The sequence below is a fragment of the Urocitellus parryii genome, chromosome 7 (genome assembly GCF_045843805.1).
Source record: "Urocitellus parryii isolate mUroPar1 chromosome 7, mUroPar1.hap1, whole genome shotgun sequence".
NCBI classification, from domain to species: domain Eukaryota; kingdom Metazoa; phylum Chordata; class Mammalia; order Rodentia; family Sciuridae; genus Urocitellus; species Urocitellus parryii.
The window spans coordinates 88,640,360-88,666,755 of record NC_135537.1 but is presented as its reverse complement, the minus strand read 5'-3'; the positions used below and the strand labels follow the sequence as shown (position 1 = coordinate 88,666,755).

The 26,396-nt window shown below is 37.0% G+C and overlaps 1 protein-coding gene across 3 annotated transcripts in view; it reads left to right on the top strand.

Moving 5' to 3' along the window:
• The window catches only part of LOC144255737 (actin-related protein 3B-like), a 64,420-nt gene that overhangs the window by 4,326 nt on the left and 33,698 nt on the right, over positions 1–26,396 (top strand). For all 3 annotated transcript variants that reach the window (XM_077800552.1, XM_077800551.1, XM_077800553.1), the window contains exon 2: positions 23,582–23,692. In XM_077800552.1, coding sequence (XP_077656678.1) covers positions 23,621–23,692 — 72 coding nt within the window. In that variant the 5' untranslated portion in view covers positions 23,582–23,620. The remainder of the gene's footprint in view (positions 1–23,581; positions 23,693–26,396) is intronic.

Here is a 26,396-nt window from a genome sequence, read left to right as displayed (position 1 = left end):
GTTTGCCTGGTGTATATATTTGCCTATTCTTTTCTTATTATCCTTTCTCTGTCTCTTACACCCAATATTTTGTTAGATTTTACTTTGTTAGCCAACATGGAAAAAGTTGTCCTTATTGGGAAACTTAAACTTTTTTTTTAAATAATAAAAACAACTAACATTTATTTTGTGATTTTATATATATATATATATATATATATATATATATATATATATATATATATATAATTTTGTGGGACTGCCATAACAAGTTACCTACTCCAGGTGGGTAACTTAAACTAAACTTTTTAATAATTATTAACAGATGAGTTAAACACATAATGCTTATTGACATGATCACTATATTTGGCTTTAGTTTTGCTTTATTGGTTTATATTTATACATGTATATTTAAATATAATTTTTTGCCATATAGTCATTTTTATATGATTAATTTTTTGGGAGGGATTTTGGTACAGTTTTTTTTTTAATCTAATGGTTACATTTGCATATACCTTTTTTTTTTTTTAACTTACCCAAGTAGCTGAGGTTACAAGGAGGCACCACTACACCAAGCACACATACCTTTTACTTTTGGCTTTTTCTACTGACTCTCACCTATGAGTGTTGATGAAATGAGCTAGTAATAAACCCCCTTTTCCCTTTCCCCTTTCTAGCATCTGGTTTGGAGGAAAAAATTCCTCTTATTTCTAATTAATAGTTTTAAAGTGATCCCTAGCTTTTTAAACTTTTTTTGTGCTATTTTTGAATTGTATTGACTATATGTTGTCAGAGAATGGAGCCATTTATTACTACACTTTTCCCCATATAACCTTATAAGTTTCATTTATGAAAAGTTCTGTAAGTCCTTAGTAGCACTGATTTTACCATGTAACATATATCCTTTTTATACTAAAAGGCTTTTGAAAATTTTGTTGGACATATGGTGGTCTAAATATATATTCACATAACACTTCTTCCTGGAACTTCCTAAAATGAACAAGTCAAATCGGAAATAGAGAAGAAAACAACTAAAATTTATATTCACTTTATGAAGTTTACAGTAAAATCTGGACCCACTTAACAGGAGTATACTGAGATGTGACATTTCTGCCCATCTCTGGCTGGTTGCAGGTGTCTTAGCGTAAGTAACAAGTCTCTGAAGGCACCATTCAAGCTGGGAGGTGAGGAATGAATAGGCCATTGCCAAAGAAGGCACATTCTCGCAGTGGTTCATTTCCATGCCACCAAATAACGGGGTCTGCAGGGCTAAACGAGCCATGGATCATGCCTTAATGCTGTTTTTATGTTTTTGACTTGGCTTCCTGAAGGGAAAAGCCTCTGAGGATGGTCATCTTATATCTGAGTAGGGATTGCTGATTGAGCCATTTTCCCTTAAGCCCCTTCACCCCCACAATGAGCTTTGTAGTTTTATGTGTCCCCAGAACAAAGGATATAATAGAATTACTGTGAAAGTATAATATATCCAAGTTCAGGCTCTGACAGCCTACTATTCCAGTGAATTCTTAACCTTTTCCTTCCTATTTGTACAGAGAATGCTAGACATTGTATTTAGTATCTCTGTAAATGGGAAAAGAGTTATTTGATTGTTGAGCAAGTAGCAAGTCTAGAGAGCAGAAAATACCCTTCATGGGACCTATGCATAAAAAATAAGGAGAGAAAGATGACAAAGGAAAGTAAATGAGAAGTAGATTTTGGAAAAAGGAATGCTTCAGGAATCAGTAACATTTTAAGCAAAGACATTTTGCTCTCAAAAACTTTTTGACAACATGGGTTTAACAATGTTAAAGAGCAAAAAAGTAATTTAAAAAATTGGAGATAAAAAGAGGATGTGAAAGTGAGCTGACATCTGTAAGGAAAGAAATAAAATTCATTTCAGAAATGAAAACCGTGTTGGAAGCTAAAGGAAGTAGTAGCATGGCTGCTGAAATCTCAGCTGCAGGGAGGATAAGCTTTGGGAAGTTGTGGACACAGGCATTTCTGATTGTATTGGTGTGCTTTGGTCCCTGTCTTTGGATTTTTTTGTCCTAAGAGTTTTCTCTTTACACACTGCAGAGAATCAACTTGCAGAGAATGCTGGAACCAGGAGAAGTAGGTGCCCACAGTATGGGGCCTGGCGGGAAACTTAGTTTCATTCCCACAAGTACTGTATGGCTTTCAAGTCTGGAGCCTTTAAGGGTCTGTGCTGGTTCTTAGCTTTTGCTCCCAGTGGCTTTCTTAATGTCAGAATTCCAGGGCCAAAATCTTTCTGTTATCTCTTCTTTTCTTTGTGGTTTAATATAGCTTTTAAAAAATATGGCTTTAGTTTTAGTGAGGCATTGGGAAAGAGTGAAGTTAGACTGTTTATTCCACCATTTAAACAGGTAAAGCACTTTCTTACACACCATTTTAACTTGGAAGTCAGAGCTCATTTTATAATAACCAGAAACCCCAAAGCGAGCTGCATGTAATCCCAGTAGCTCAGGAGGATGAAGCAGGAGTATTATTAGTTCAAAGCCAGCCTCAGCAATTTAGCGAAGCCCTAAGCAACTCAGGGAGGCTCTGCCTCTAAATAAATATAAAAAAGGGCTGGGTTGTGACCCAGTGGTTAAGTGCCCCTGGGTTCAATCCCTGAGGGAAAAACAAAACAAAACAAATAATAATAATAAAAAATCTGAAAGGAGAAATAGACAAGTTTATTAGGTAATGTAAAATTTAAGGGTAGATCAAATAGATCAAAGATTGAATTTAGGTAAAATTATTAATAAATGTCAGCTTGTATGTTGAACTCTTTTCTAAACAGAGGTTACAGTTTGCTATATAACAACTCAAAGATAATTTATAAATTGTGTATTAATTTACAGTGCTGTGAAGGATTGTGTATTATTTAAAAACTATCACTAAGATCTGGAAAAAATTTTATGTGAAGATCTTAGGAGACAGTAGTGCTGTTGTGGTTGAAGTTTAGGGTTTGAGATAGGACATCACAAGGGGGATCTCAATCAAATGAACTTCCCTGCAGGATATAGTCTGAGAACAATATATAAAGATGTAAAAGACATGAAACTGTTTTAAGATACAACATTTCCACTTTGGAACATAAATTAATTGAGAGTACATTGTCACCTTCTGCTAAGACACATGGTTGTAGGAGGAATTTCAATTATATATAAAGATATTGAGTTGACAGTAGATTCAGTTCTCCTGACTTTGCAGAATTGAGAAATGTACATGTTTCTGTTGTTGGAAGATAGTGACATTTAATAGGAAGAGTGAAAGAGTCTTTGTACTAAGAGTGTTTAAAATGTTCAGGGCAAATAAGGATATATTTACAGAAAAAATGTTATATAAAAAAGAAAAGAAGGTGGAAGGCAGAAACGTGGGTAGGAGAGTGGGAGTGAGACTTCTTTATAGTACCTTTCATGTTGCTCTGAATTTTAAACTGCTAGAACATACTTGTTTAAAAGGCAGAGGTGTAACTATTGGTATTGCTTTAAGCAGCTGTTGATTCTATTGCTTCCTCTTCTTTTTGCTGACTTCCGTATGAGAGAAGATCTCAGGTCAGGGTGCACATGGAAAGTGGTATTGCGTTCCAGAATGCAGCTGGCAGTCTAAAATAGGTTCTGTGGTTTTGAGAATGGTGCCTGCCTCTACAGTGCTGACTGTCTTTGGAAGGTAGTATTAAAATACAAAACCAAGAGCTTTTTTTTTTCTTTTGTATCTACCAGGGATTGAACCCAGGGGTGCTTAACTACTGAGTCACATCCCCAGCCCTTTTATTTTTATTTTTTTTAAAGTTGGTATTTTTTTTGGACCTTTATTTTGTTTATTTATATGCAGTGCTGATAATTGAACCCAGTATCTTACACATGCTAGGCAAGTGTTCTACCACTGAGCTACAACCCAAGCCGCTTCCCAGACCTTTTTTTTAAAAAAAAAAATATTTTATTCAGAGGCAAGGTCTACTGAGTTGCTTAGGGCCTCACTACAGTTGCAGAGGCTGGCTTTGAACTTAACATCTTTCCTCAGACTCCTGACATGTGCCTGGCCCAAACCAGGAGCTTTTAATTAAAAATTGATTGTCTTGAATGCTTATACACATGTTTAGGAAAATTTGGTTAGTGTAGTTCTTCCTATTTGGGATAAAAAGATATACATAAAACCAGAAGGGAAATAATATGAAATTTTAGTATGTAGAGGGACTTTCAAAGTAAAAATGATGAATAAATTATTTAGGAAAATGTTTGGTAGATTTGACCACCTAGACTGTTGTATTTCAGAAAATGTATGTTCACATACTGCATAATGGCATTTCAGTGGACTGCATGTAGGATGTTGGTTCTGTAAGATTGTATCAGTGAGGTGATAGCTATCTTAGTTTGTGTAAGTGTGCTCTGTGCTGTTCACAGAGTGATGGAATCAACCATAATACTTTAGAGTCTTATTAAGATCTTGTTGACAGCAAGTGACTGAAACTCAAGATAACACACTGAGAAAAAGTATAGAGTAGCTTTGTACATATGAGTAAGCATTAATATCCTCAATGTATAAAGAGGTAAAATTGGTAAGACTAACACTAAGACTCTAGTGGACATTATCTGAGGATAGTTCATGGAAGAAATGGAGATTAGTAATAGTGTACATAATACATTATTCAGTAGTAGTAAACAAATAAAATTATTGAACTATGAGGTCCTATTTTCATTTACTGAGTTAGGAAATATTTTCAAAAAATGGTAAAATTCAACATTGCGGTAAAGATTGTTCTACACATTTTGCTGATGAAGAAACAGACATGAGGGATTAATTTACTTGCCTGAAATGACATGGCTAGTGCTAGGATTTGAACCCCAAATTGTGGTCCCATTAAATTGCCTCATATCACAAATATATATTGCTTGCATCTGCTTGCAACTGTATTATACATCTATTTATGGCAGCAGCTCTCAATCTTCCTTTTAAATATTTGTGTAGCATTTTATTGAATTGATAACAGAATTTATTACATTCTCTATTTTGAATGTTTCCAGTTTTTTGTTTTGCTATTTTAGTGTGTCAGTGAACTTTATTATTATTATTTTTTTTTTTGTGTGTGTGTGTGTGTGTGTGTGTGCATATCTTTGTATGCACTGCTTCCCATGAACAACTCACTACACTTCAGGAGTACCCCTGAGTTTGAATGGGTTTATTAAATTTATAGGTGGGTTTAATGATCTTTTAAGGATATTGATTCTTTCTGTTTAAGGCGAGGGCATATCTCAAATTTTTTTCTTCTTAATATTTGGAGAGCTATCTACAGCATACAGTTTATTCTTTTTTTGTGATTGGTTGGTCTTTCTTTTCTTTCTTTCCTTTCTTTTTTATACTGGGAACTGAATCCAGGAGCTGGTACATGCTAGGCAAGTGCTCTACCACTGAGCTACATCCCCAGCCCTTTTTAAAACATTTTTATTTCAAGATAGGGTTTCACTAAGTTGCCTAGGTTGACCTCCAACTTGTGATCCTTCTGCTTTAGCTTTCCAAGTAGCTGGGATTACAGGTGTGCACCACTATGCCTGGCTCTTGTAGTTTATTTATTTATTTTTAACATATTATTTTTTAGTTGTAGGTGAACGCAATACCTTTATTTTATTTTTATGTGGTGCTGAGTGTCAAACCTAGTTTCAGGCATGTTAGGTGAGTACTCTTCCTCTGAGTCACAATCCCAGCCCTGTAGTTTATTCTTAAAGGTAATATTCCATAGTTGATGCCATTTGGTATGGGATCTTTTTATCCAGTATATGTTCTTGTTGACTGTTGTCTTCATTTAGTAACTAGTCATCTTACTGAATTCTCTATATTTAATTTTTCACTTAATTTTCCTCACATAATCTAGGTATACAGTTATTTATAAATGATTAATTTTTTTAGATTTTTAAAAATTATTCTTTTTTTAAGAAATATTTAAAAAATATGGATACAATATCTTTATTTATTTTTATGTGGTGCTGAGGATCCAACCCAGTGCCTCACATGGAATCAACCATAATACTTTAGAGTCTTATTACAATCTCACAATATAGCTCTGCCACTCAAGCCCAAAATTTATTCTTTATAAATATACATGACAGTAGAGTATATTTTGACATACATACATGGAGCATAACTTCCCAAATGATTACATTTTTGTCTCTTATCCAATGTCTATTCCTTTTATGTAGTTTTTTAAATTATTGCTGGTGATTTGTAATATCTAGTTCCTCCAAAACAATGTTAAATGAGAGAGTGATGATTGGTCTCCTTGGCTTAATTTTCACTTTTGTAGAGATATAATAGTATTTTATTATCATTTAGTTTGGTTACCCCTCCATCATCTCATAAGGATTAAATGCTTCTGTTTTTCACTATTACTTGAGCCTAGTTTTTTTTTAAAACAAAGAAACTACATTTCATAAGTAATTTGAATTGAAAAGCATTTTTAAATAGATATAGGATACTGAAATGTACAGTGTTTCTAAATAATAAGACAAAATTGTCACATCTGGGTCCCTACTTTTGTACCTCTGATTAGTGTTATACTTCAACACATTGGTATGTTTTATTTGGTGAATGTGGTGAGTGGTGGGTGGTTTGTTGGAATGTGAATGTGAGGTTGGGGGCTTGCATTATATAACAATGTGAAGATGATTGTCAGTGGTGTAGTTGAGGTCAGGATTTCTCAGCTGGTTGACCTTCAGAACCATGGTGGAAGGGCAGAAGATATTAAAAATACTTGTGTGCAGACCCCTTTGGAGACTCCCATTTGTGAGTCTTTCACAGGACCTTGGAATTTGTATGTTAGGATTTTCACAGATGTGGCTGATTTTTTCTGAATGCCTACCAGATGATCTTAAACTTGCCTGCGATATAAAGTGGGCCAGGCTCCTTCGATGTGAAGTCATATTTCTAATAGGTAAACATTTTGAGAATCACTTTGGGGACCTTTGGGTTCCCTTGCTTCCCAGTGTCTTCAGTGACTAATACAGTGCTGGCTATTTGGTTTACATTTTGGTAAATTGGTTGAAATGAGAAAATTTTGTTTTTGTACATGGTGTCTTGACTTTCCAGATTTAAGAATTGTGTTTACTTGTTGACTCTTTTTTTGGGGAGGGTCCTGTGCATTGAGTAGCTGAACTGTCACACAGCCATCCTTCCACCGTCCTCGCCCCCATACTGTGGATCAAACCCAGAACTTCACACATGCTAGGCAAGCACTGGGCTATGTCCACAGCTCCCCTGTGTTTTAAATTTATTTTAAACGGGGTCTCACTAAGTTGCCTAGATTGGCCTCAAACTTGTGATCCTCCTGCCTCAGTCTCCTGAGTAGCAGGGATTAGAGGTGTGTGCTACCACATCTGGCTCTTAGGAGCATTTCTCTCTCTCTCTCTCTTTTTCTTTCTTATTGAACCCAGGGCCACTTAGCCACTGAGCCACATCCCCAGTCCTTTTTTTAATTTTTTATTTTGAGATAGGGTCTCACTAAGTTGCTTAGGGCCTAACTGAGTTACTGAGGCTGTCTTTGAGCTACTGGGATTATAGGTTTGTGCCACTGCGCCTGGCCATGATCATTTTTGATGGGGTATGATAGTCTAGTATCAGGTTGTCCTTCTAGGAAAGAATTTGAGGGTGTGCAATGTTGCAGTTGATAGATTCTCACTGAAGTTTGGTGTGAGCCTGTGTTGATAGTTTATTAAAATTTTAAACTTAAGTGTCTTTTTTGGAAAAATCTTGATAAACTCTCATTGTGATTATTCAAAATATACAAAACCTCAGGTGTATTTGATGATATTTAAAGAATAGTATAGGAAAATTGAAAGATTTTAAATTGCCATAAAGTGATCTAGATCCTCTGTACTTTTGCCATTGAATTTAATATGGCTTTAGTTCTGCTAGGATGGTAAGGAAACATCTCACAATAAACTGTTAGTACATAGGAATACAACTATGTCTTCATGTTAGTTTGCCTTAGGCAGGAAAACCACTATTTGTTCAATGTTACTGATGCTTAAGGTACTCCTGAGACTATTAACAAAGGCCTCCTTTCAAGACCTCCTTTTAAGACCTTCCTGTTGTCTGACAGAACCCTGTGGCTTAGGGTCTTCATGTTCCAGCACCTGTTGCTGAGTGGCATTGTCAATATGTAGTTGAATTTTAGAACTGTGAGCCTAAAAGTGCTCCAGTCCATTTCTGTAGTCTGAGCTCTTGTTGCTTGGGCCACAGTTCTAGTTCAGGTTTCAGAATGGTGGGAAATAGATGAGACATAGCTGTTATCTGTTAATGAATATCTGTTATCGTCTAGTGACTCTAGAGATAACAGATATCCTTCAACAGCTGTGTTTCATGGTGTGTACATTCCATCCCACTGCTCCACAAACCAGATTGGCCATGTTGTACTGCAGAAAGAGTGGAAACTATGGCTTGGGACACAATTTTTTTTTTTTTTTTTTTTGGCTACTGGGGATTGAGTCGGGGGCACTTGATTACTGAGCTACATCGGCAGCCCTGTTTTGTATTTTATTTAGAGATAGGGTCTCACTGAGTTTCTTAACGCCTTACTTTTGCTGAGGCTAACTTTAAACTCTTGATCCTCCTGCCTTACCCTCTGGTAACTGCTGGGATTATAGGCATGCACTACACACCCGGCTACTCTTCAAAATTTTAAATAAGAAAATATTTCACAGATACAGAAAAATAATAGAAAGATAAGTGAATCTTATATAATAACAATGTTGTTCTACCATTCTTACATATATTAACCCCATTATCATACTAACTGTAGGAGGTGGGTTGTATTATTATTTCTATTTTCCAGATGGCAAAACTAACACATATGGAAGAAAAGTAACTCCTCCAAATTTGGCAAATGGCTGAACTTGGATTTGAGCTCAGGCAGTCTGGTGCCAAAGTGCATGGTCTTATTAACTAATAAAAAATATAGGAAATTAAAAAAATAATGTAACAGACATGTGTGGTACTTATGGGATTAAATAGATAGTCTCCAGTCTTTTCTGGTTCCACCATTTTTTTTTCCTGACTTTCTGCATCCCCTTTCAGACATTGGTCCCTATCTCAGCAGTTTGACAGTGCTTACCTTTTCTTACACCTGGGAAGAATTCATTCAGATACATGAACTGTCTGCCACATACCAGGCACTGTGAGTAGATGTGCATTTGTGAAGGATCCAGTTCCCTACATCATGGAACTCAAAGTCTTAATGGTGTGGGAAGTTGGATTTACTTAAGTGGTTTAAGTTCAAGTGCATGGTTTCTTTTTAGGGGAGTAAAGTGATAAGACTTGTTAAACACATGATTAGATTTGATGATTTTGGTGGTTTCTGGTCTGCTCATTGGGTTCTATGGGCTGCTTTTGCCTTGGGTTAGTAACTTGTTGACTTAAGTTTATCATCTGGAGTTTATTTCCAGAATGATGTTCAAATTGGGGATTATCTAGAACTTTTTGAAGTCTCTGTTGCTCCATTCTGGAAAGTCCCCAGTTCTGGTTTGGCTTAGAAACCTTCCTTTGTGGGTCTGTGGACCTGGGAGTGACTGCTCTACTTGCTTGTGTACACTTATCCTAGACCTGAAGTCTGTGGACTTATGAGGGCTTCAGATGGGTCTTATCCTGTGGGGCCAGGATCTCAGGGCTTGGCCTCATCCTGACTGCGGTGATATGAAGAACTTGTATCCCTGGAGGCTGAGCAGTATGGTGTGATTTAAGGACAGCTGACTATTTTTTTTCTTCTCCCCAATCCTTCCCATTTACTATGTGTTCAAAAATACTAAGATTACCATATTGTAAAGTACATTTAAAAATCGTGAAGTTAAATTATTAATACCATGTGATAAGATCCATTTAAAAATCTCAAGGATAAATCTTTAGAAGTATTACCACATTAAAAGTTTTCAAAAACTTAATATCAAGGGCTGGGGATGTAGCTAAGTGGCAGAGTGCTTGGCTAGCATGCACAAGACCCTGGGTTCAATCCCTACTAGTACAAAAGAAAACAGGCATCTAGAAATAATTAATTGAATAGAATGAGTTCATAAAGCTGCTTTTACACTGCCAAAGCTCTGTTCGGGATCAGTGCTGTTACAGCTTAGGGTGTGGCTGTCCCAACCTGGCTGTGGATGAGAACAGCCCTGATGGGAAGTGCTGAGGAGCCTTCAGTTCACTTGCTACTTCTCAACTGTTCCTCTCCAGCTGATGGTCGGGGTGGTGCTTTTTTACCCCTCTTTTTATATTTAGGAAATTAGCAAATGCGTTTGGAACAGATAGTAGTATTTTGGCATTTGTTTTAGTGAAGACTTCTGGAATCTATCGTACAGAATATCTTGACAGAAAATGGGCTTCTTCTGAAATGAAATGATAAAGGAGGTGTTCCTGTCAGATGACTCTCAGAGAGAGCAGTAGCTGTTTCTAGACATATGCATGACATTTTTTAAAAAATTATGTGATCATTTTCTAATCCCCCCCCCCCCCCCCCCGCAAAATACAGGAAGTTTGGGAAATAAATATACTTCCTACAGAACTGTGTGGGAATTAGCCTGCCAAGTTAAATTGGGCTCTTTTTCTGTAGTTCACTGACAGTTTCTCTTTTTCTGTAGTTCACTGACAGTTTGGCCTTGGGCAACTTAATTAACTTCTCAGTGCCTCTATTTTCTTATCTGCAAAATAGGAATAACATCAACTTTCTTCATTGCTTTTGTAAAGGTGTATAGAGTATGAAAGTAATTTTAAGTGTCATTAGGGATAAAAATGAAGCTTTTGTGTGTTACTGTATGTGTTGCCATCATTCTAGTAGAAGTTTAGCATTTTAAGTAGCTATAAACTACTTTCTTTGAGCTTTGCCTAGTGGTGCACACCTGTAATCCCAATCACTACCCTGGGCTAGTGAGACCCTGTCTCAAAATAAAAAGTAGGCTGGAGATGTACCTCAGTGGTAAAGCTCTTCTGGGTTCAAGCCCCAGTACAAAAACCAACCAAACCATCCTGCTTTCATTGATATTCAGAGATCACAGAGTTTTAAAAAAATTTTCTAGGGAGTGTTCCGAGGCTCACTATTTTAGGACTTGGAGAACTTGATAATAAAAGACATTGGTGGGATACAGACAAGAACATTGTTATCTAAACCTGTGTTGATGACTTTGTGCTTTTAGGTATACTGAGCTTGGCTACGCAGGCAACACTGAGCCACAGTTCATTATTCCTTCATGTAAGTAAAGCTCTACCCTCGGGTGTTTTAAGGGTTGTGTTTCTCAGCATTCTCATTTCTAAGCATTCTAGTTCTGTTTTCCAAGGCATATTATTTTACTCACCATCTTCTTTTAGAAGATTATTCTAGTTTCTTGGAAGGGCTGGCTATTTTGATGCCTGGTTCCTGAATGTCGCTGTTGGTGGTAGCTATGACCTAACTGCAGTACTCTAGTCTTTTGGTTCCCCTGAGAAAGCCCTTTGTCACTGTCAATGGAGTTTCATCTTGGGTGGTTGGCAGGGGACTTTGATTTAATCATAAATGTCTGAATTGCCTAGAAAAAGTGTGTCTGGGTTTTTAAGGCTAATTTGTAACCTTAAAAAGTACAGTTGTATTAGCTTAGTAACTTCATGTCTATTGAAAGATAGATATTCACTCTATTGAAAGTTTTTTTTTGTGTGTGTCTGTGGAAATGAGTGGCCTGCTGCTTTTTTGAGTCCAGAAGTGTTTTGTTGTTTAATTTTTAGTAGAGCGCGATAAGCTTAAAAGAAGCACCTCACATTTTGTACAAGCTCCTTCTACGCACTCTTATTTTCCTAAGGACAGGCTGGTTATTTATAGGTAGAATTCTTGGGTGCTACCTAAATCCTAGGTTATATTTGGAGTGAGTATATCAATCAAGAGTGAAGTAAAGATTGGCCCCTATATGTAGCTCTTGTAAGATAAGCTCTGATCTTAAAAATTGTAGGTGGTTAGTAGTTGTGTAATGTTATGACAGTCTCTGTGGGCAGGACAGAACTGGGATGGGGTGGACGGAGGGAGCTTGGGTACACTTTATTGAAGGGAAGGCCAAGGCCTTATTTGATGATTGTGAGTATGAAGATCACTAGAAAGTATACTCCATATTCCTTGAGAAGATTTAAAGGAACCTTGTTCCAGTTCCTTTCTTACTGGATAACAGACCATGATTTTGATTTTCTTGCTCTAAACACTGATGCCCTAATGGATTATCCCTGATAATAGGCATTATTGGTCTGCTGTATCCTTATTTTAAATTTATAAATGGGAATATTTGTCTGCCAAGGATGCCATAACAAAGTACCCTGCACTGAGTGACTTAAATAATTGATATTTATTTTATCATAGTTCTGGAGGCTCAAAGTCCAAGTTCAAGATGCTGTCATGGTTGATGAGGTCTCTTTTTTCCAGGCTTGCAGAGGGCTACCTTCTTTCTCAGTGTTTCCTCACATGGCCTTTTCTTTGTGAATGTGTAGAGGGAGTGGGGCTACTCTGTGGCCTCTCTTCTTGTAAGGCCATACTCCTGTCACATTAGGATTCCATCCTAATTTGATCTTAATTACCTCCCTAAAATTCCTTTCTCCAAATATTATCGCATTGGGAGTTAGGGCTTCAGCATTTGTGGGGACATAGTTCAGTTTATAACAATTGATGTTCTGTAGGATGAATCGTCTTTTGTGAATTTATTAATGTGAATGCCCCAGAACTTGATCATTCCATGCTGAGTGGACAGATTAGACTTTCTGACTTTCAAAGCAGGAGGTTAGATTTTAACTTTGTTAAGTGCATCAACTAAAAAAGACTGACCTTGTACCTTTTGCTTTAATGTGCTGTCATTTAAAACTGTGAGCAGCACTCAGTTGGCTGTGCCATTTAACCTGTCATCATTAATATGGAGGGGAATTGAAGACAGTTGTTAGTGGGATTTCATTCACTGTCAAAAGATGGGCAAGCTCTCAGACTGGGCTGTCAGAACCTTAGCAGTGGCAGAAGCTAGAAGATGACAAACTGTCAAAGAGGTGGGAGTAAAGAATAGTTATGCTGTTGGCTGAAAGTGTTGAGAGAGAAAGATCCCAGAAGGCAAGGTAAGGTGATGCTTGGGCAAAACGGAGGGGGTGGGACAGGCAGAGGGAACTGGTTCCCTTGCTTGGACCACTGCTTGTATTGGTACTGGGAGTGGAACCTGTGTTCTGTGTACAGAGACCTTGTTCTGAAGACAAATTCCAGGAGGTACATGGCATCAAATAAGAAAAGCTGGGCTAGAAGTGTAGCTCAGTGGTAAAGAACTTGACTGAAATGTGCAAGGCCCTGGGTTTAACCCATCACTGAACAATTAGTAAGTAGAAGAAAAGCTTTTGTGCAGAACCAGCTTTTTCTGGTTCTGATGGATCTCCACGTGAGATGGTAGTGAGGGAAGGAGAAGCCCCAGTGATATTGGACTGCAAGTGTGGAGAAGGGCCAGGTGTCTCCTTCAGGCACTTTGTTTGGTACATCAAGAGTACTCAGATGGTTTCTGAAGCATCCGTCTCTCAGGGCCTGGTCCCAGGACTAGACTGGTGCTAAGTCTGTCCCAGGCTCTGCTTTTGTCTGGTTTTATTTGAACTTCTGTGCAGAATTTTCCCAGTTGTTTGAAGAAAGTTCTTTTTCTACTTTTCTTTTTAAATGTTATTGGATAGCTTTGGAAGTCATTGAACAGTTCCACCAGAGGGGTGGATGGTGACCATGTCACATCTAACTTGGGAGGGGAGAGAGCATCAGAAAGGCAGGGACTTTGTGTGTGAGTTGAGGTGTGAAGGCCCAGAGGCTGCTAGGACAAAGCTTGATGCCCAGAAGAGAGCTCCGCACGAGTCATGAGATGTTTTTTTTTTTTTTTTTTTTCATTAAATAGAGCCTTAAAATTCTGATTTTTCCAAAAAAGTGCCAAAGAATATTAACAAAGACCCATGAACCCACCACCCAGAATGAACATGTTAATTTGTTTCATGTTCATGTCAGAATACAGTCATGCACTCTGTAATGAAGTTTTGGGCAGTGTGGATCGAATATATGACTGGTCTTGTAAGATTGTGTCACCAAGTGACATTGTAGCTGTTTTACTGTGTGTAGCTGTTTTAGTTTGTGCAAAGTGCTTATATGACTGGTCTTGTACACCAAGTGACGTGTAGCTGTTTTAGTCAGTACAAATGTGCTCTGTGACCAACACTCAGCTGTGTCTCTCACCAGCTATGCCTGTTGTCAGATGGTGTATAATTCTGAACGACACCTTATGGATGGATCCCAGCCCTCATTTCTTTTCCAGTTCTTTCCCTTTCTTTTCTTGCTTTCTTCCTTCTCTGGTGGATTTTTTCTGGTAGATTTCTAATCCATGTTTTATCTGTACACTATGTATATACAAGAATACATGGTTTTATGAGTTGAAACATTTAAAAAATGATTTCATAGTAACTTTCTGTGTTATGTTTAAAATTCTCCTCAATATTGTTTTTAAAACTTATCACTGATAATATACACAGGTTAAGATCAGAATTCTAATGTGAATATATAGCTTTTTCTTTTTTTTTTTAATGGCCCTTTCCCAGATTTTCCTATTTTGCAGAGTAGCTTAGTAGATATCTCCTGAGGTACATGTGCTATTTTTCGAAGAGGAAATAATCAGAGATGGAGTTGTTTCATCAGGTTAGCCCTGCTTCGTCCTTATTAGGTATTGCCAGATTACTTCCAAATAGTGGTTCTGATTTATAACCCATCAGTAGTGTGTGAACGTTTCTGCTTCCATGTGTCCTTGACTTAATTTTGCCAGTCTGATGAATGTAAAATGATGTTTAAAATTTCCATTTTTTGCCAGATGTGGTGGGGCACACCTGTGATCCCAGGAGCTCGGAGGCTGAGGCAGGAGGATTGTGAGTTCAAAGCCAGCCTCAGCGACTTAGCAAGGCACTTAGAACTCAGTGAGACCGTGTCTCTAAATAAAATAGAAAATAGGGATGGGGATGTTGCTCAGTGGTTAGGAGCCCCTGCTTTCAATCCCTAGTACCCTCACCCACCCCGAATTTACATTTCTTTTGCTGAAGTTGAGCATGATGCCTGTTTATATCTGCCCACTTTTCTCCTGCTTGTTTTGGTCTTTGTTACAGTGTCATGGGAACTCTCCTCTGTGCAAATGCTAATTTGTTGCCAATGTCATATTCTAGTCCATGAGTTTTTTCCCCCTGTGGTGCTGGGGTTTGAACCCTTATTAGTGGCAGGCAATGCTTATCTCTGAGCTGTACTTCTAGCCCTGTATGATTTTTTTTTTGGTTTCTTTTTCTTTTATTTTATGCTATGACATTTTAAAAGGATTTTTTTAACATCTAGAAATTTTAAATTTTGATATAGTTAAAATTTTCACTTTTTTCTTTTTTAGTTTTTATTTTGGAAAATATACCCCTACTCCAAGTCATAAAGAATTTCTGTGTTTTCCTCTACAAAAATTTTAAATTAATATCTTGAATATGGTATTAAGGCGATAGCTAATTTGATTTGTTTTACAAATTCAAAGCTTGTTGTCTAAACACCATTTATTGAAGAATACATTTCAAGTTGACATTCTTTTTCAATCATGTTGCGGTAACATTTATGCTTGGGAATATTTTTGGTCTTTGTTTTGTTTCACTGATGTATTTCTCTATTTCTGCTCCAAATATGCAGTGTTGAATACTAGCATTTTTGTCATGTGTCTTTTTTAAAAAAAAAATTATTGAGTTGTAGATGAACACACAGTGTGTGTTTTATTTATTTTTATGTGGTGCTGAGGATTGAACCCAGTGCCTCACACATGTGAGGCAAGTGCTTTACCTCTGAGCTACAGCCCCAGCCCCTGTCTTGTGTCTTTATCTAGTAAGTTTGGTTTCTCCTCATCTACTTTCCTTCTTCTCTCCCTTCCTTGTTTTTGAACCCAGGGGCACTTTACTGTTCAGCTACATCTTTTAGCCCTTTTTATTTTTTATTTTGAGCAGTGTCTCTTTCAAAAGTTTCTGAGGGTGGTCTCCCAACTTGTGATCCTCCTCTTTAAAACTTCTGAGTTGCTGGGATTACAGGTGTGCATCACCACAACTAGCTAATTTTTCTTTTAACAATAGCTTTGGCCCTTACTCTTTCCTAAAAATTTTAGAATCAGTTTAAGTGAACTTATGAAGTATTATGGTATTTTGATTAGAGATATGTTATTTATAGATTCGGGAAAAGGTTGACATCACATTGACATTTATGGATAGGAATTGAATATTCCTACTTGGGAATATTTGTAAATTGAATATTTCTATCCATGAATGTGTTATGTGTAATTTATTGTTTATTCATGTCTCTTGGGTTTTCAGTAATGTTTATGTATGTTCCTTATAAGTTTATATAATGTTCCTTAAAAATTCTTTTACAGACTTTTTGCTAGATTTATTTTTAGTCACCTTTGTGTTTTGTTGCTGTGAAATTAAAAATATATATATATTTTCAAAGTAGTCCTTGCCTACAGACAGGAGCGCTACTGAGTGTTGCAAGTTGTTCTTGACTCCATCCTCTGAGAGTCCTCAGAGTTTTCTGTGCAGCCTTTTGTATTGCCTGTAAATAATGGTGATGTTCTCTCTTCCTGCCTAGCTTTCTGTGTTTCCTTTCTGCTAAAGTAGTGACCAAGACTGGGGATAGCAGGTGCTCTTGTGTTTCTGACTTCAGAGAGAATAAGACTTTAGTGTTTCATTAGTGATTGCTCTAGGTTTTGTGGAACCTTTATCAGGTTAAATAGTGCTCTTCTATTCCAAATTTAACCAGAGTGTTTTGTTTTTTCACCATGAGTGTTGACCTTTACTTAAGGATTTTTCTTTTATTTATTTATATATCACAGTAGAATGAAGGCTTTTTATTTGTTGAATTGATCACATAGTTGTGCACTTTTGTGCTTCTTAATGTGATGGATTATATTAATACATTTTCAAGCATTGAACAGTTATTAATTTTATCTTTGGGATAAATCCTACTTGATTATGAAATACAGGTACATGCTGAACTATATTTGCAAATATTTACTGCCACTCAGTGATGGGGGATATATTAGGCGACTTTGTCCTTATGTGAACATCATAGATTGTCCTTGAACTAAGATGACTATGACCTTACTTGATGATGTAATTTTGTGGGACAATAGTCAAGTAAAGTGTGCTGTCCATTGTTGACTGAAGCATTTTTGTGTGGTATATGATTAAATTTAGGATTTTTGCATCAATGTTCAAAAGTCTATACTTTCGTTTCTTACACATTTTTTGTCTGGTTTGTGTATCAGGATGATACTGATTTCATAAAATAAATTTGTTAGCTTTTTAAATCTCTGGAACAATTTGTATAAGATAGGAATTATTTATTTCTTGAAGTTTTAGTAAAATGGGTAGCATATTTTGAGAAATACATTAGATATTTTCAATCTTAGTAATTTATTGGAGATTAGATCTTGCAGTGTTGCCGGGCTGGTCTTGAACTCCTGAGTTCAAGCTCCCCTGCTTCCGTCTCCAAGTAGCTGGATTACTGGGGTGATATATCTCTCTATATCTCTCTATATATGTATGATTTTTTTAAAAAAAAATACTGGTGGAGTATTTTTTTAAAAAGTTTGTTCTTATTAGTTATACATGACAGTAGAATGCATTTTGACACATCATATGTGGTGTGTTTCTTAATTTCTGTGCCAAGTACAGAATCATAAGTCCTTACGTGTATTATTCCTTATATATGCTCTCTCTAATAATCTTCCTTAGATTATCCTCAGATTGTCCTCAAATTTCTTGGCCCTGGAGTCTGTCTCTTCTAGCTACTCAAAATTTTTTATCCATACTTTGTTTTTTTTTAAAACTAAAGAACTTTGTTCTTTACTAAGTTTGAGAACATTTTTCTTTATTAAGTTTAATCTTGTTAGTTTGATCATCATTAAAACTGAGGTGTTTTATAATTTAGATTGTTTAAATCATTTGTGAGCTTTATTTTACATTATTTTATTTTGAAATAATTGTTGATTCATGGGAAGTTGCAAAGGTAGTTTAGAAAAGTCCCGTGTATTCTTTACTCGGTTTATCCCGAAGATCACATCTACAGTGTTAGAGCCGGGGATCTAGTATGGTACAGTATGTGTGCACAGTTCTGTGTGTTTGTAATTGTTCCCTGAAGGGTTTTATGATGGCTCCTGCAATCCTTGCTTGACAATTGTGGTATCTGTGTCATCTTGGTTTGTCACTTGTTTTTCACTTGTATTGTTTCAGTTGAGTCGTCCCCAATTGTTTCTTTGGTGAAATTGATCTGTCTTATCAAAACCTGAACATTTTGGGTGTATGCTTTGAGATTCTGATCTTATTTTAAGGGGGATGCCTCTTCATGACTGCCAGTGTGGTGTCAGATTCAGGCTCCCCATTTGGCCTTTGTGGATACCCAGTTGGAGAGGGTCTCAGAGTTACTACTGGGTGGATGGAAGTCAGGATTTTGAAGCAGGCTGTGGGGCCTGGGAATAGCTGGGGTGAAACAGGTCATTATTTTATGAGAAACATGGGCAATCTAGTCTCTTGGAAATATTTCTTTATTTTGTTCCTAAGGACTATTTGGGCTATATCTTGGCTTTCATAGATATATATGAAAAAAAGATCTTGAGTATAAATTTTATGCACATACATATATAACTTATTTATTTTGAGTTTAATTCTTGTAGTTTTGCTGTATAGTTTTTTTTTTCTTTTGCCCTCAAATACTTGGTTAAACTTAAAGGATATCATGGGTTGTAGAATCATTTTTTCCTTCATCTCTTAGCAATTTTTTATAGCGATTGGCAGTTTAAATTTACATTTATATATATTAGGTTTGATTCTGCCCAGAGGATAGAATCTGAGATCTGCTGCAAGCCTTCTTGCCAGTTGCCCTTGGGAATATCCAACACATATATCAGATGGTTATGTGTGGTGTATGTCAGTATGCCCTTGATTTCGTAGTCAGTTTTTTTTTTTTTTTAAAGTGGGCTAAAGGACTGTTTTGTAAATCAGTTCTTTTTTAAAAAAAAAATCATTAGAGCATTATAGTTATACACAGTAGTTGGGTACATTTTGACAGAATTGTACATGCAAAGAATTTGATTTCATTTCCCATTCCCTTCCTTTCTTATTTCGTTCCCTCTTCCTCTACTCTACTGATTTTCCTTTCACTTGTTTATTTTTCTCTCCTTTTTTGTGGTGCTGGGGATCTAAACCCTGGGCCTTGTACATGTGAGGCAAGCACTTTACCAACTGAGCTATATTCCCAGTCCCTCACTAGTTTATTTTTGATTGGCAGTTTCTACAAATAAATAAATAAATTCCCTGTGGAACATTTATATGAACATATAACACAGTTTTGTTAAATTCATTCCTTATTTCCTCCACTTTCCCATCCTTCCTCCCTCTTGCTCTCTTTCTGTTCCACTTATTTTCCCTATATCTTTATGATATCTGATCTCCCCTGCCTTCTTTCTCCTTTTTAAAAAATTGCTCTAGCTTCCACATATGACAGAATATTTTATCTGACCCTTGGTTTTCTGAGTCGGCTTATTTCACTTAGCAAATCAGTAAAACCACTTTGGAAAGCAGTGTGGAGATTCCTCAAAAATCTAGGAATGGAACCACCATATGACCCAGCTATTCTACTCCTTAGTACTTATCGACAATAACTAAAGTCAGCATGCTATAGTGATATAGCCACTTCACTGTTATAGCAATACAATTCACAAGAGCCAAGTTATGGAATCATCCCAGATGCCCGTCAATAGATTAATGGATCAAGAAAATGTGGTACATATACGGAGTTCTACTCAGCCATAAAGAAGAATGAAATAATAGCAGTCTCATGGTCAGTTTTCAGAGAGGGGTTTCATTTCCTGCTGTGGACTGCCTTGTTAGTTTTGGCCCCTAGACTGTTGCAGCCACAAGGCCTCAATGCTCCAGAGGCTCCAGGGCTTTGCTTCTCTCCTGCTTGCTTCAGTGATTCAGGGTTCTGTCCTTTGGGCTTATGCCCAATTTTTATAACTGGAAAGCTAAGAATTTATTTTTATTATTTTAGGAGGTGCTAAAGATTAAACCCGGGGCCTTGTGCATGCTAGGCAGATGCTCTACCATTTAGCTACATTCCCAGACCTTTTTGTTTTTTTATTTTTCCTTGTAGCAGGGATCAAACCCAGGAGTGCTTAACTGATGAGTCACATCCCAGCCTTTTTAAAATTTTTCTTTCTTTCTTTCTTTTTTTTTTTTTTTTTTTTTTTTTGGTGATGCTGGGAATTAAACAAGGCAAGCACTCTACCAATTGAACCATATCCCCAGCCCATCCTTTTTAATTTTTTATTTTGAGAAAGGGTCTTGCTAAGTTTCTTAGGACCTTGCTAAATTGCTGAGGCTGGCTTTGAACTTGTAATCCTCCTGTCTCAATCTTGTAAGCTGCTAGAATTATACGTGGGTTCCACTGTGCCTGGTTTTAAAATTTTATTTTTGATGTAGGGTCTTACTTAGTTGCCCAAGTTGGCCTGGAACTTGTGATCTTCCTGCCTCTTCCTCTTAAGTAGCTGGTATTTTGGGTATGTGCCACCTAGGAATTATTGGATAAGCACATTTTTATAATGTTTCTTAGTTTCTGTCCTAAGTGATTAAATTTCAGTTCCTCTCAAGTATCTAGCCAGTCACATTTGTAGTCTCCACACTTGTGTAGATAAATTTTTTTAAAAAAATATTTTTTAATTGTAGATGGACACAATACCTTTATTTATTTTTATGTGGTGCTGATGATCAAACGAAGTGCCTCATACATGCTAGGCAAGTGCTCTACCACTGAGCTACAAGTACTCCAGCCCTTTGTGTAGATAATATTTATTGAGTACTACTCTATAGCAGGTTCTCTACTAAGCACTCCACAAATGATAGGCAGTTTAATCCTCAGCCCTGCCAGGTAGAGGTGGTATTTGGAGCCTCAGGTCAGCTAGCTTTAAATGCTGATCCCAGCCTGCAAACCATGGCTTATTTAACTTCAAAGTCTACTCCTTCCACAACATGAAGCCTTCATGTGGAAAAATAAAGTTGGCTGGTCTATTTGAAGAATTAGTTCATATCAGAGACACTATATTTACCTTTCTCTGAAATCTAGTCACAAGCATTTTGATGTTTTAATTATGAGAAACTTTGTGTAGCACTGGTTGGTGCTAGAGAGCTAGGGTTTCACCAAAAATACAGTAAGCCAATAGTGAAATTCCATTAGTGTAGTTATGGGGTTAGGCTTATATTAGAATTATTTAGATATAGTTTGAACATTTTCCAAATCCACAATGAATATTTTAGTGCAGTAGAATATTAGTTTAACAAATATTTCTGTAATTCCTACTCTGATAGTAACCATCTGCTTAGGAGCCAATCTTGGCTTAGTCTCTCAGAAGCTGTGTGACCTTGGTCATTTGTTAAGCCTCCACCTCTTTGAAGGTGAAATCATAGCACTTACCTGTGAATTCAGCTGTCATGGGCACTAAATGAAGTAGTGCACGAAAAGAAACTTAGCAGTGCCCTACTAATGTAAGCTACTGTTATTGACATATTTGCCTGCCATTAGAGAAACAGTAAAAGACTTATGGTTATTTGACTTAAAGAAATTTGCAGTCTTGCCAAAAGTGATGATGTACCTGTAATCCCAGCTATTCAGGATGCTGAGGCAGGAGGATCACAACTTTAAGGACAGCCTGGGCAACTTAAGAACTGTCTCAAAATAAAAAATAAAAGTAGGGCTGGGGATGTAGCTCAGTGGTAGATTATCCCTGGATTCAATCCCCAGTTCCACCAAAAAACCCAAAATACAAAAAAAAAAAAAAACCCTACAGTCTTATTGGTAGACTAATGTCAAACATTTAAAATTATTTGTGAAAAATGACTTACTGGAAGTTTAGGGCTAGTGGAAACATTAGAAACACTAATTAAACATTAGGAACACTTCACAGGAGTGGTGACCCAGAGACGGAGTGGCCAGTGGGAGCTTATGGGAGCTTAGTGTGTGATGGGGTATGGAGTTTGAGTTAGAAATTGAATCTGCGAAGGTTTTTACAGTTTGTAAGATGTTACATTCTAGAATGAAGTTTTACATGATTATTTAGGATCTTATTAAAAATGTGCAGCCATTGGTTACTGTTTGATGATTGTGCTCTTTGCAACAGATACTAGCCAGCACCTTTTGGTTTTTCTTTTATTTTTCTTTTTTGTTAAAAAAATAACTTTATTTTATTTATTTATATGTGGTGCTGAGGATTGAACCCACGGCCTTCCAGGTGCCAGGCGAGTGTTCCACTGCTGAGCCACAACCCCAGCCCCTGGTTTTTCTTTTTAATGGGATATCACAGCTTTTTGTTTCCCCCCTTTTAACAAGACTAGACATTTTTAAAGCTGTGTGATGTAGTATTTTATAAAATGATTAAGAGTATATAGAAATTATTTTTCAGTTTACTCTCCTTTTCTGTATTATACAGAATTTTGTCCCCTCTATACTGTATTAAAAATTTTAAACCATTGGTATATAATCCATAGGAATTTTACTTACTATCTTGAGGGATTTTCCTGGATGAAACTGAGAGATTTAGTATCATACCTTCTGTTTAAAAGCCCAGTTCCTTTGTACCATTCTGAAAAAAAAAATAACTCGTTTCTGTATCATATGCTCATTGGCAGTGTCTTTTCTGTGAGTACCCTTAACCTCAGATAAAACTGTAACATGGAAAATTTACTTATACATATGTAGGGGTTATATTTTTCTTTCTTGGTCTTTCACATAAATGTGGATACTGATGGAGATCTTTTTGCTTTTTTATTGTTTTATTATTAAGGTATTGCCATCAGAGAATCAGCAAAGGTGGTTGACCAAGCCCAAAGGAGAGTGTTGAGGAGTGTTGATGACCTTGACTTTTTCATAGGAGATGAAGCCATCGATAAGCCTACCTATGCTACAAAGGGAAATTTCTGACAGGAGTTTACCTGTTTAAGTGCCAAACCAAGAACAGAATAGTAAATAGAATGCAGAATGGTTGGATGTTTAGAAATTGTGCTTGTGAGCTGTGGAATATAGTGTTATTCTTACATTTGAGTTGGATATGGTTGTTTTGAAAAGGTGTATTTTTGAGTGGTGAATCACATGAATTAACAAAGACCTGGCATGCAAAATTGACTCAGGGAACATGGAGTCACACTTGAAAGCAAAATCTGCTTTCCTGGAAAATTACTGGTTGACTAATGAACCTGTCAGATATGGAAAATTGCAGATTGAGTCATTAACAAGAAACACTAACATTATTTAAGTAGATATTTCTTCTTCTTCTTCTAAAAAAAAAAAAAAAAAAAAAGAGCAGGGCACCAGATCCAGTTGTGGTGGAGCTGCATCTGCCTCCCCTGTGGAGGCGATTCTTTGTACTGAGAAGTGGGTGGTGTGGAGTATGAGCAGCATGTAGGTAGTTTTTTAATAAGGCCTGTTGTTTCTTCTCAGGGTTAACACACAGCCTCGGGACTGTTGCTCTGATTGTTTCCAACATTTTGGTTTCTCTTGCTTCAGTGGCCAATTTGACATGGAATCATTGAAGACTGGGATCTTATGGAAAGGTTCATGGAACAAGTGGTTTTCAAATACCTTAGAGCTGAACCTGAGGACCATTATTTTTTAATGGTGAGTAATTGGCAACTAATGGGAATATATTCTTGTAAACTGTAAGTTCCAGATGCTTAGATTTTACACTCAAGATATTCCCAAGGGAATTTTTAATTCCTTCTAAAGATATTACCTGAATCAGAATTTATGTTTATTTTTTGCAAATAAACTTAATAAAAAAACCCATGATCAAAAGGGGCTTACTGTGTTGCTGTACAGGAAGGATAGAATCAGGCTGCTTGCATTACCAGTTAGAGGTGGAATCCTCCTTTAGTTTGACCTCTTCTGTTCCTCTCAGCTGCAGGATTGCTTCCCAAGTTCTTAGTCAACTCTTCAGATATTTTTGCTCAGATGTAGAGGGAAAGTTTTCCTTATACATCACCTTTTAAGAATTTAGAAACCCCCCACAGATCTGCCCTCTCTGCCCAAACTTGGCCTTGTCACCAGCAAGAGGAATGCAATTGCCAGGTCTGTAGCTTAGTTTAGAGTCTCTCTCTGGGACTGGGGACAGTGGTGGACCACGGCTGATTGCTTGGACCCTGGGAGAAACTTAAGTACCTAAACAGCAAATACCATAGGAGGAGACCTGGTTTTGGGAAGGAAACCAACTGTGTTCTTCAGTGTCCTTGAGAAATAGTTAAGACACTCTGATTATTACCACTTGTGATAGCAGAAGAATCTGTTAAGATGTTCTTTTTTCCTGGGTTTAAATGTTGTTATAAAATAAAACTGAGCTGAGTTGTGGGCTCTGACTATGATGCTTAACTAATCATGTTCAAACGAAACATTACAGAGGGATGAAATATCTTGGTTAGAGATCTGTTCTAATTGTTGTACCCAGTATTACATATTTTCTTCCATGAAATGTTCCATTTAAAATTAATTGCATATGTAAAAGGTTTGCTTTATAGAGAACAGTTTCATATAACATAAGCTGCATATTAAAAATATATAATTTAACTTTGGGTTTTTTTTCTATGCAAGTATAATGTCATAAGATTCCAGATCTAAGTATGTGATTCCTTTTAATGTTTGAATATATAATGTTCCTTTAGAATGATCTAGTTTAAAAATGTTATCTATAAGGCTAATAGTGAATAGAATGTAAATATTTAACACTTGTTAAAGTAAGTCCTTGAAAGTGCTCTGATTTTTTTTTGTTGTTGTTGTTGGTGATTGAACCTGTGGCCTCACACATGCTAGGCAAGTGCTCTACCACTGAGCTTCACCCCCAGGTGCTTTGATCTTTTTCCTCAGTTACATCTTCACAACTGAATTGTCGAGTATGGCTACCATGTTTTATAGGCCACTCTTGTTTTTTCTCCTGGACATGTATAGTGGTTTATATAAAATAAACGGAGCCAAGAAACTGACAGTGTATGAGTGACTTTTTCTTTATGACCCAAATAAATCACAGATTCCTACCTGTCAGACTTGCCATGTTCCCTTCTTTAGCATGTCATTACCTATCTGTTTGGAGATGATTTTGGAACCAGGCACCATATTTAGCTGCTGCTTTCTGTCTCTTCAGCTTGCTGTGCTGGGAGCTTTCCTCCCTCACTAAAGGGACTTCGTGTTCAAACAAAACATTACAGAGGGATGAAATATCTTGGTTAGGGATGTGTTCTTTGTCCTGTAGAGCAAATGCAGGCCACCAGGATACAGCCCACAGGGCAGTTTTCCTAAGAATTTTTTTCTCCCTAATTCAGCTGGCATATATAAGGAAGTAAGATATCATCACTTTCCAAGAAGGAATTGGAGGTGTTTGTGAGCTTGGAAAAGTCCATTTGCTGAAAATGGGTACCTTCAGCAAATATTGAAAAGTAATCAATTATTATTAAAAATATAAGAAAGTATTGTATTGGTGCTTTGAATTCTGTAATTTAGTTCATTTGCATGTGATTGAGGAAGTAATATGGATCAAAATTTCACGTGTATTTCCTTATGTATTCAGTTGATGGGATAATTCAAGGGAATGAAATGCTGAATTAGACAGGGCTTCTTGGTTGAAGAGTCCAAGTGACTCAAATGATGGGTCCCTCAGAAGCTCACAGGATAATCTCTTCTGACATATACCATGCAGATGAGCTCATGACACTGGATGTTGTCATGAGGTTTGAGTAGGTGGCAGATGGGAATCATACTGCTATCTCTAACAGTGGAATCATTTTAGTGTGGCGATTGAGTTATGACTTCAGAAGAGATTATCTTGTGCTAGAGGTTGAACCAGGGCCTTACTCAAATTAGCAAAGTTTTGAGTGTAACTCACACAAGAACAAGCAAGCAATTTGTGCACGTGACCAGCAGTGAGCACACATGCAGACTTAGAGGAAATGATGAAGTTAGTGTGACAGAAGCCCCTTGGGAGACGGGGGGAGGTCAGGAAGTGGATGTGGGGCAATTTGGCTTGGTATGAGGCAGTGGAGCCTGGCTGCTGTTTGAGTGAAGAGGGCACATGACCAACACAGGCTTTGTGGTCACTCCTTGAGAGGGAGCACCTGCCTGAGAGGGAAGGTGTGCACACAGGGCAGTAACTGCTCTGTCGGGCTCTTAAAATTGATAAGGTGAAGTCATAGTCCAATGACCTGTGAGAATCGCTGAGGAAGGGCCCATGTAAGAGGCTGGGTGGAGTCCTCAACAGGTGGAACTCACTTTCCTCCAACACAGAGGAACTTTGTATGCATCAGCTGAGGTAGCAGACTTGGATTTAGGGGAACCTTAT